At 38.1% G+C, this 11,167-nt stretch overlaps 1 protein-coding gene across 1 annotated transcript; it reads left to right on the forward strand.

Moving 5' to 3' along the window:
- Nucleotides 1–1,022: 1,022 nt before the first annotated feature.
- znf451 (zinc finger protein 451) lies at nucleotides 1,023–9,313 on the forward strand. The gene is made up of 13 exons (XM_084736349.1): nucleotides 1,023–1,157; nucleotides 1,736–1,796; nucleotides 2,237–2,320; nucleotides 2,404–2,517; nucleotides 3,749–3,860; nucleotides 4,050–4,200; nucleotides 4,301–4,427; nucleotides 4,512–4,671; nucleotides 4,998–5,145; nucleotides 5,994–7,501; nucleotides 7,583–7,654; nucleotides 8,768–8,821; nucleotides 9,162–9,313. Exons 2-13 carry the CDS (start codon nucleotides 1,740–1,742, stop codon nucleotides 9,200–9,202), a joined length of 2,628 nt encoding a protein of 875 aa, XP_084592475.1. The 5' UTR covers nucleotides 1,023–1,157; nucleotides 1,736–1,739; the 3' UTR covers nucleotides 9,203–9,313.
- The last annotated feature ends 1,854 nt before the right edge of the window (nucleotides 9,314–11,167 follow it).

Here is an 11,167-nt window from a genome sequence, read left to right on the forward strand (position 1 = left end):
TTGGGGAAGACACTGTTCGGCAGACACTGCAATCTCCATTTTGGCCTCCAAAACCAAATATTCCTGGCAGCGCCTACTGTTTTTCCAAGATCGATGTGTGTGGAGCGAAACCAGCTACAAGCCTAGCATAGTGGTCACTGGCTGTCATATATGCCTGATGTGTTTGTCATGTGGAAGTGGGTATGGTTTCAACCAACATGGGTTGGAAAATCAATAGATGCATAGGGGTGCAAATGCAGATGTGTAGTTACCAAGTACATTGCTGGCCGTACAGTGGAAACACTCTAGTGGGCCTCCAAACTCAGCAAAATATGAAGGTTCCTTGTAGTAGCTTTAAGGTGTATAGTTACAACATAAATGTGATGTCCACACTTAATTACAATACAGTTATCTGGACACATATATTTGTTGTATTTAACTTAAGTGCAATATGCTGTAACATAAATATCACTGTATGTGTCATCAAATCAGTGTCTCACACAATATGTGACATTTATTGTGTTATGTACTTGCTACTGCTGTAATTTATATAAATAATTTTTTCAGGTGAACAGTTGCAATTAGTCGGTTTCAACCTACAATATACACCCATAAGTATATGTAGTATATACTTAAGTATTTAGCATGAGTAAATATATTTGGTACCAGGGGAACAAAAGTTGTGAAGCAGAGGATAAAAAATAAATATTAAAATAAATGTCATGGAAAACTGTCAGACTATATACTGTTATGTTTTAACAGCTGTTTGCTAATGAATTTCAAATTGTGAATATAAAATTTGCCGAAAAATAACAAGCAAATTAACCAGGCAGAACTGTGGACAGACATTTCTATCAAATTCAGTTAAGTTTCAACCTCTGTATAGCTATTCATCCGGGTGGATGAGCAAAAAAACATGAGGGATAGTTGGAGAGAGGTCACATTTGGGCCCGGACGAAGTAAGAACAAACGGGCGGAGTTTGTTCTCGCGTTTGTTCTGTCTAAGCAACCAGTAAACCCCGTCCATGCGGTACAGTCCGTGCAAGACAAGGAGCGCTCCAGTCCCACATGACGCCTCAGACCAGGCTAGCTGCGTTTACTTTGATGTGGGGTGTTGTAGCCTGTAGCTAGCTACCACTCTGTCAACTGAACTGAGGAGTCCAAAGATTAAACAGCAGGTAATGTGATGCTCACCTTAATTCGCCTGTTAATTTCAACCATATTAAACCAAATGCCAACTTTAGCATGTTTACCCTTCCTTAGTTAAGTGGGGCAAAACCGTTGCAACCGCAAACGTCAAAGCTAACGTTAGCTTACCCTGCGCCCGCCCGGGACTTTTTGGACCGTCCTGGATCCGTCAGGTGGAGCACCCATTTAAAGGTTCTGCTGCTAAATATAGCTGCAGGAAAGACGATGATTGATCATATTAACACGAGTACCAGGCAGGTGTCAAATAAGGATACTTGGAAGTCGATATCATGCGTGGGTGAAGTTGCAGAAATGGGACTTACATCGATGGAGTGAAGCTGAGTGCCTTTTAACGTTAAACATACCGTCCGTTAAAATCCCACACCTGCACCCGCCAACCGCAGGCAGCATGCTTACACCGAAGCGGAGGTAGCAGGCCTGATAATGGTGTGGTCACCATGAGTGTTACTGGTTGGCTTATGTTAACTAGTACACACCCCCTCCCTTACATGCGTGTTCAAAGTCAGGGCTGCAGCCTCAAAACTTACAATGCTTTGTTTTTCCTCAGATAAATGACTTCTCCAATGCAAGCAGACGAAGATGAGGTGGAAGAAGTGGAGTTTGTATCAGTAAGTCTCTTATCTATTCAAAAAAAAAAAAAAAAAAAAAAAAAATCAATAGGTTCAAAGGATCAGCTGCTTACTCTCTGTTTGCTGACATTGTCTGGACTAACTGTGCAATAACATTTTGGTCTAACTTGATAATCAGACTGAATTTCTGTTTTACTTCATTCTTAAGTATGCAACTAATGATCTTTTTCACAGTTGATTAATCTGTCTTTGCCTATCAAATGTCAGAACATGTTGAAAAGTGTCGATCAGTGTTTCCCAAACCCCCAAATGACTTCCTCAAAAGTCTTGTTTTGCCTACAGCTCTAAAATATTAAGTATACTGTCAAAAAGGAGTGAAGGAATCAGGAAATATTCACATTTATTTAAAATTAATAATAAGCGATATAAATGTAGGATTGTTTTATAACACTATTTGACATGTCTTGCACTTGCTTCAGGAGGGCCCTGTCAGACCTGTATTAGAATGTATTGATCTACGAAGTGATAGTGAGGATGAAGGATGTTCATCATTTGCAGGCACGGTGAGTGGCTGAATAGAACTCCTGTTTTATTAAATAGTGTGAATACTGTGTAGCGTTTTCTGAAGTTGTTTATTCTCCTTTAGCTTGAAGATGAAATCACCTTCCATAAAGCTCGAGTCACCTCTACTCTGGACAGACTTGCACAGCAGGTGGCTCTAGAGAAAAAGGAAAAAGCAAATAAATGTAGAGCATTCAAGGTAAGGTTGCTTCAATATCAGACCATTGTCTTCAATCAGTCTCACCTATTTCATGTAGGAACTACTTTCTTTCAGCAATAGAATCTACCAGAACTACTTTCTTTCTACTAGAAAGAATGAAACATAAAACTACACATAACACATGTATTTGGTGCCATTTAGTCCCATTATACTGGAGAGGAGGCAGACATCTCTATGGCCCATATATCTAAAACTCACACCAAAAAAAATCTAGATGGATAAATAGCACAAAGGACCAGGGGAAAAGCAGAAATATTATTTGTGTGTTGTGTTTGTGTTAGTGATACTCAGCTTGCTTTGATCTGGGCCATTTTTTGCAAAATGATGGGAGGCCAGGAACTGGTTAATAAACAGTAATGTTACTTATCAGATAAATTGAACAATCAATAAAAGTCCTATAACTCATCCATCTTTGAATTTCTTTATTCTCAACTTAACTGACTTATTAACTAAATTAACCTGGTTCAAGGATTTACCAATAAATCAGATATGTTGCATTTAATCACTACAACAGGTTTTTTTAAGTTGTAAATGCTTTGGTAACATTTGAAAGAGTTTATACAACATTAAACATAACTGGACCATCTTCAGTTATGCAGTCAATGAAATGTTGGAATGATTCATAAACAAAAACTGCTCATTCCAGGGACAGAATGAACAGCATATTTTAGCTATTTTAGTATGAAATACACATTTGTGGGATCAGACTTATCCTGAAATCTGTGTAACTTTTGCTCTTCTTCAGGTAATAGTTGTCTTTCTCTGCAAAGGTCACTTTACTGCACTTTGCACAGCTTGAAAGCTCACAACACAAGGATCGGCTTCTCACCAGCACCTTCTCCTTTCAAACAAAACTGCCATGTCCTTCCTTGCTGGGAAGACAGTTTTAATGAATTTATTTTTATTGTCAATTAGAAAATAGTTGTAGGGCCACCCAGTACCCCCTTGCGGTCCAGATTGGCCCCTAGGTTGCAAGTAGAGTATCACTGGTATTTGGGGTCAAGTAAGGCCAGTTGCAGCAGCAACAGTGCCACCCTGTGGGGAGAATGGAAAACAATTAACTGTGACAACCTACATTACTACACTATACTGTTTGACATTTAGAGAACTAACCATCAGTTTCCACAGACATCTGTCTATCTGCCATTTGTAATATAAGGCACGTGTGGAAGAATAAGTTCTGTTATGTTTTTCTTTCTCTTTTTTTCAGGAGAAACAAATCTTGCAAAGAGCTCATGGACAGCAGGAGCTGGCTTTTAGTTCAACAAATGGAATAAATCAGGAAGCAAAGCGCTGCGTAGATATGTGGTTAAAGATGCCAGGTACATTTTTTTTAATCTAATCAGAAATCTGTTGCATAATCACTGACTCTGTCACTTAAATTTGTCAGTATTTGAGTTGATTCAAGCCAACACAGCAACTTTAAAAGCTGTGTCTCTGTTTTCTTTTTACAGTGTGTAAGTTCACTGACTTTGTTCAATGCAATATACTGTCCTTTTGTGTTTATTTAGGTATAAAACCTGGAGTGATCAGTTCTGGTTTTGGAAGAAGACGCAGACCTGCTTCTTTTCCCATAAATAGTTCAACCTCACACACGTGTCCAGTGATTAATTGTGGTCGAGTTTATGAAAATGCATCTCTCCTTGATGGGCACTTAAAAAGGTAATCCTTTTCTGTTTATTCAAGTGTAGGCACAATATTTTGTAACTGTTTTTGTGAGGACAAATATGGCATATTTTGCAATAAAATGTCTTGTGCCTAGGTTCGATCACTCCCCTTGTGACCCAACCATCAATCTTAAAGGATGTCCATCTGAACTCTTTGCTTGTGCCGCCTGTGGTCAACATTTTCAGACCAAAGAAGAATGGAGGAAACATCTTGAGTCTAAGGTTGATGCACTTTTCTGGCTGTGATATGTATCATAATTATTTAGAGAAGAAACATGTTTTGAATGATGATGTTTTGATTACTAGGTGTCCTCATCTACTCCGGGGGGTCACAGTTTCACTCAGACGTATCAGCGGATTGTGTGTTTTGCCTGTCCTGCCTGCTATCTCTTCTTCAACCTCCGAGATGAGTGTCTTCAGCACATGTCAGCCAAAAACCACTTCACACAGTCACTTGCCATGAATGGTAAGGTTTATTGAACGTTTTAAATTTCTGTACATTGTCATTAAAACCCTCACATATCTAAATTTACAAAGATAAACATTAATTTTTAACAGCAATAATTTATAACCATTTAATACTTGCAATTGTAAGGATCTCCTTATTCAAAAATGTGTGCTCTTCTTATATAATAGATTTTTTTTGTATACATGTGATTGTGTCCCTAAAAGACTTGTTTGCACACTAGATTGGCAGGTTATTCTAAGTGACTTGGTTAAGGCTAATAAGCCTAAGACTGTCTTAAAGAAGGTGTAACATTACTTGTATTGTTTACTTTTCTCTTGTTAAAGAAACCAATGGAAGAGCGCTGCCTGTTCCCATCCCACAATATGTGAAGAATCGTCTCATCACTTTGTGCAAGGATGCAACTTTTAATGTTCGATGCTCTTTGTGTCACAAAGTATTGATCTCACATCAAGCAGCTCAAGCTCACTTTAAGTAAGTTGTTAGCACGCTACATTACAGCTCAATAATAACATAGTAATAGTGGGGTAATATTTTGAAATAACTTGGTATTAACAATGGGAACATTTAGGTAATATTAGGCTGAAAGTTATGTAACGGGATAATAAGTAGGAAACGCATTTAAAAACAGCAGTGAGGCAAAGCTTTTTAGTAATAGTATAGTACTATTTTAGTAACAAAACTCTAAACTGCTAACAATTAAATGGTTATATCAGTGCAATGCTTGAATTACAAAATGGTAATATGGTGACATTAATGGGGTAATGACCTGATAATAATGAGGTGATACAGATTGATATTTTCATAATATTATAGGCTACTGTGCCTTCAAAATCACCAAAAAAGTGTCAGGGCTGCAAACTGTTTTAATTTATTTATTTTTATTGATTCTCCAAACCCATGGTTTTGCATTGATGGCTATCAAGTCTTGACTTGTAAAGATGAACAGATCATTAGTTTTATGCCCTGACAACTGTCATTTACATTTTCAAATTCTTTTTAAAAAATCTATAGGGTATCAAGTGTAACAGTTGGCAAGCTACAATGTGCCTTTTTTCTAGCTGGAAGCCACAAGTTCAGGGGGGAGAGAGGAAAAAAAAATGGGAAAATTACAATTTTGCCTTTGATTTTGAATTGATTTCACTCATATTGAACAATTTTCATTTTAGTACTGCAATTGTAGCACCCTGATTGTGATTTATTCAGTACATGGACATGTATTAATGTCTTTTGATCGTCCATGTTTGAATAGTAAACACTGAAGATGTTCGGATGTTTTGTGAAACTGATTTTTCCTTTCCACTTCTCTTGTTCTTTTTTAGCGTGCACTGCAGACAGGGCTGTGCAGTGGCCAAGGCTGATAAAACAGTAGTGCAGGTAATGAAACAGCTACAAGTGCGAGGGCAGTGCCTCCTCTGCTGTAAAATCTTCCTCAGCCAAGCTGAAATTGAAAGACACAAAGAATCGACCCAGCACGACGTGGAGGTCAACCAAACAATGGCGAAAGCTGTCCTTCAGCACTGCAGGTTTAGCGAAATTCAACACACACAGACTGCTACAGATGCACGGGGGAAAAGACAGTCCACTGGCCTTGAAACATCTTTTCAAAAGAGAAGCAAGAAGAGTAACAATGGTGAAGATCTTCCAGCCAAACAGCAGAGACAAAGCCTGAGTGTGAATGGCAGCACTGGCTACAGTCTGAGCTCAACAACAGCATGGTTCTGTGAGTGTGGCCTCCAGTTCTCAGAGGAGGCTACAGCCAGTAAGCATCTCTTGGCTGTGAACCAAATTTTCCATCAGTGTGGCGTGTGTGGCAAACACATGGGAGAGTCCTCAATTGCCCGTCTGCATATGAGCCGCTTTCACGGGGGAGCTCATCTCTCCAACTTCCTCTTCTACTGCCGAAGGTGCAAAGTGGAAATGCCTCGGTACGAAGATATCCTGTCACATGTGTCAGAATGTCACAGCGGACACACCTATTTCACTGAACAAGAAGTGCCCAAGGAGCTTCTCACGGTTATCGATGACAAGCCGTCCACCAGCACCCTACATTCATTCTCCACCAAGCCCAGGGTCCAGCAGAACACAGTTGAGATATCTTCCTTAAAAGCAGAGCAGACTTGGATGTGCAGGATGTGCGAGGATGTCTTTGACTCAGAGGAGGACGTCCACAAACACTGCAGTGATGTGAGCAGTCACAGCTTTCAGAGATTCATCTGTGGACACTGCCCTCAGAAGTTCTTTAAAGAGTCCACCGTACGTAGACACTGCATGAATGAGCACAACGGGCAAATAAAGAGCTCCTACTTCTGCGGCCTCTGTGACAGCATGCAGTTTGAATCTGAGGACGAGTTCTTTGAGCATTACAAGAGTCTTCATAGTAAGGACTACTACTGTATGGATGAGGGTGACGTGGTTCAGCCTGCTGTTGCTGAGAGCACCAGTCAGTCTTCATGCCCATGCATGGGTTCAGACAAGAGCAAAGAGGAAATGAAAGCTACGTATACACAATGCATGAGGGATCTGTCTGCTGAAGGAAAGTGTCAGTATGTGTGTGCTCCCTGTAACGTATCTGTGCCCTCCTATGCACAGATGAAGACTCACGTCCACACGAAACACGCAGCTTTGAACCTGGACAAGACCTTTGATGTGGAATGCAAAGCTTGCCAGGAGAGTTTTACAGGCGTACCAAGTTTCCATAAACATTATCATTCCCAACACTGTACGCTGGAACCCTGCATGAGCTCCAGGACCTGCAGTAAAGACACGAAAACCGAACCCACTGCTGTAAAAATACTCAATGCTGTGGAGATCAAACCAGACCCCACTGGTAAATCAGTTTTAATCTTTTGACATTTAAAATCTGCGTTTGCAAGCAGCATTTCATTTTGTTTTTGTGTTGTCATTTCAGAGATCGAAGATGAGACACTGGTGAAGTTTTTGAACATGGATCAAGCCAAAAAAGAGAGCAAAGCACCTGACGGTAGGTTGGATTTCTTTTTAACTGGATTTTTGAGACACAGGCTGGAGAATTTGCATGGCATGTGCAGCTATACAGTTTGGGTGCACATCGTTACAGTTCCAATTTCACTTTTTGTTTTGCAACTTGAGGGCAAACAAAATGACAAAAGGGTCTGATATTGAAATAAAATAATTAAATGTCTGTAAATATATGAATGTAAAAAGGCAGAAACACTAAAGTCCAATAAAAAGAAGTATGTCCTATTTGTCCAGTGTAGTAATACAAAGTGGTATTGGTCACTGTGTCACAAGCTATTAGAAAAAAATATTACTTTTTACTTTAAAACTGTTATATTCTAATCAATTATTAATGTAAAATAATTTAGTTACAATAAAAATAGTTCTGCTATATGAGACCAATTTTGTTTAAGTTCTACTAATATGAGTTCAGTGCAAACACTGATTCACTAATGGTCCTTAACTGAACTGACAGACGTTTCTGCAGCACTGCACAGTAATCAGGACTTACTACTGTGGGAACACCGTCACATGATCTTAATGAATGGACAAGATGAACAGAGAAGGACACAAGCCCAGCAGTTTGAACAGCTTTTGATTTATTAATGAGAGAAAGTATCCATGCTAATGCCAATACCTTTTCTAAATGTTCTGTCAAGCACTCAAAAAGTGTCTAGTGGAGTTTGTAACGTAAGCTAGCTTAGGTTTTATTACAGACATATTTGTTTGCCTCACGATTACCTTGATCTTGCAGAAATTGCAGAATTACGTGGTATAAGTGCACCAAACCAGTTGCTGATAAAAGGAACACTAGGTTTGGCATGAAAAGAACCTTTAGGCCACGTTTTTTGTTATAGTGCTTGTGTTTTGAACAAATGTATACAATATGTCAAACATGAATCTCATAATATCTGTCATTTCATGGAAGGAATCTCAACTCTTGATACAGTCAAGACTAGAAATACTGTATTATATCTGCAAATTGAAAGTTATGAAATGCCTTGTATATACATTATATGTATTTCTAGTAACTTGTTTTGTGTCTGTGTGTATTTAAGTATTTTAATTAAAACTGGTTTTAATGTATCAGCTGCTGACTGAATGCGTTCTGTTCCAGTTGAATCGGATGACGAGATGTCTGTGAGTGCAGAAGAAGCAAGAGAGTCAGCAGGTATTTATATGACAGAGCCCTGAGAAACGTGTGTAAAACACTGCAGCTTTTAGGCTTCAGCTGAATTGTGAAGATCAGAAATTTATTCCTGTAGCTACAACCTCTGCTACAGTCTTCTCTCTTTTGCTGAGATTACTGTATCTCCCCTTTGTGTACTTATTACTGACTGATTACATTTTACTACAAGGAATTTAGTAGTGTGGAAGATATGATGCAGTTTTTGTTACAACAGTTCTGTTTCCCAGCACAATATTAAGTTTTTCCCGACACAGTTGATGGTGGTGCACCTTTGGTTTTATTTGAACATACTGTAACTTGGATTTTTATTTTATTTTTACAGAGTTGGAAGAAGCTCTTAAAAGAAGTCTGCTGGAGTTTTGAGGACATGAGATGTGTTTTTTTGTGACACAATGTTTGTCAGACATTATATTGATATGTTTTGTACCTGCTGTTTGTGTTCAGCTGAATATATTAAATAAATATTAGTTGCTATTTTGTTTCAATGATTTTAATCATTCATAATTATTTGATAAAGTTAATATAGGGCATTCACATCACAGATCATACTGTAGTTTAGGGCTGAAGCTAACAATTATTTTCATAATCGATTAATCTGTCCATTATCATCTTGATTAATCGATTAGTTGCTTGATCTATGAAATGTCAGAAAATTAGGAGAAATGTTGACTAAAGAAACTAGAAAATATTCACATTTAAGAAGCTGGAATAAGAATTTTGACTGTTTTTCTTCAAAAATTACTCATACCAATTGATCAGTTATCAAAATAGTTGTCGTTTAATTTATTAATCATTTGATAATCGATTAACTGTTGTAGCTCTACTGTAGTTGGCAGATCCCATGTTGTAAAAGGCTGGTTTGTGGCTGTTGATTTATACACTTGTGCTCTGTTGTGAAGGCTCAACACTTTGGTGTGTTGAAACATGTTCTATAGATGGCATCGTTGACACTGCAGAATACCAAAGCTCAACTTGTGACCACAGTGCCAACTGTCTCCGATTGCTGTCTCAGGTTTCAATGCAGACTTGAAATCCAGTGTATTGTACTGTAAGGAGCGGGGCCACCCTTCGTATGTAGAAAAGATTCAGTCTTTCCTGTCATGCAGGTCCTGATCTTTAGGTTAATTTCCTCATGTTGTCTTTAAAATCATTAGCGGGTGACTGACAGATTCTTTCTAAAGTGGATTCACAGTCAGATCTTTGTTTTTTGATTACAGGTCAATCAGATAATGGAAAAATTGTCCAGTATACTAAAATAGTTTGTGATTGTGACAAGCAGGTGGTAATCGGTGAGTGTTTATGCACTCATGTAACAAGTTATCTGGGATTGGAATCTCCTGGTTGTAGAATTTCACAGCTACAATCTAACAGTTTCAGAGGTGAAGTCGCCTTTAAGGTTGAATGTGGAAAGGCTTGTATCACCTACTGGTGAGGAAACACTTCTGATTGTCATTTAGATGTGAAGACATTTCCAGAATCTTCAGCAAACAGAGAGGTCTAAGTAATGTAAAATAAATAATCTGTAGTTTTCTAACCATTGATGATCAGTATCATGACTGAAGAGTGGGTTAAAGTATTAAGAATTTCAAGCCCTACAATAAACTCATTTTAACAGTTTTGTGGCACTGAGAACTTTAAATACCTTAAAGCATGAAACCAGATTTACAGTCAGATTTGAACAGGCGCATGATAGTATGGTACACTATTTCTCTTTCTTTTTTCTTATTGTGGTTCATTTCTGTTGCTCTGTATTATGTTGATCCAGGTGCCTTTACCCTGACATCAGTTTTCATTCTTATTTGCCAGTTATGTTAAAAATTAACCAGTTAAAATGAAGTCCTGCCATCTAAAGTCCACTCTTTCAAGTTTCATTTATTAAAGTTTGACAAGGTAAGATACAGCAGCAAAAAAAAAGTGTTTTTTTTAGTCCTGAAACATGTCAAACATATCATCCTTGTGTTGTCGTTGCTTGTTAAGGGATGAACAATATTCATTTAAGATAAAGATTGTTTTAAGCAAAAATAAACACACCCACAACACATTAAAACAACCAAACATTTGTTGTAAAAATTCTTCTTCTAAATAGTGAGAGTTGCTAGTTCTCTGAAGAATTACCAAGACAGTGTGATGAATCAAATGTCTTTACTTCATGCAGCATGGAGAGAAGACTCAGTGTTCTCAGTGTTCTCACAGTGTTCTCACAGTGTTCTCTGAAGGTCTTACAAAGTATCTTGCCTTGTATACAAAAACAACAGTTGCTGATTCTATAACAATGTTGATTCAATCCTTCCATTTCCAGATGTTAATGTGTTAGCACACTAGCCTTCC

The sequence above is a fragment of the Lutjanus erythropterus genome, chromosome 14 (assembly GCF_056507025.1).
Source record: "Lutjanus erythropterus isolate fLutEry1 chromosome 14, fLutEry1.hap2, whole genome shotgun sequence".
Taxonomy (NCBI): domain Eukaryota; kingdom Metazoa; phylum Chordata; class Actinopteri; order Lutjaniformes; family Lutjanidae; genus Lutjanus; species Lutjanus erythropterus.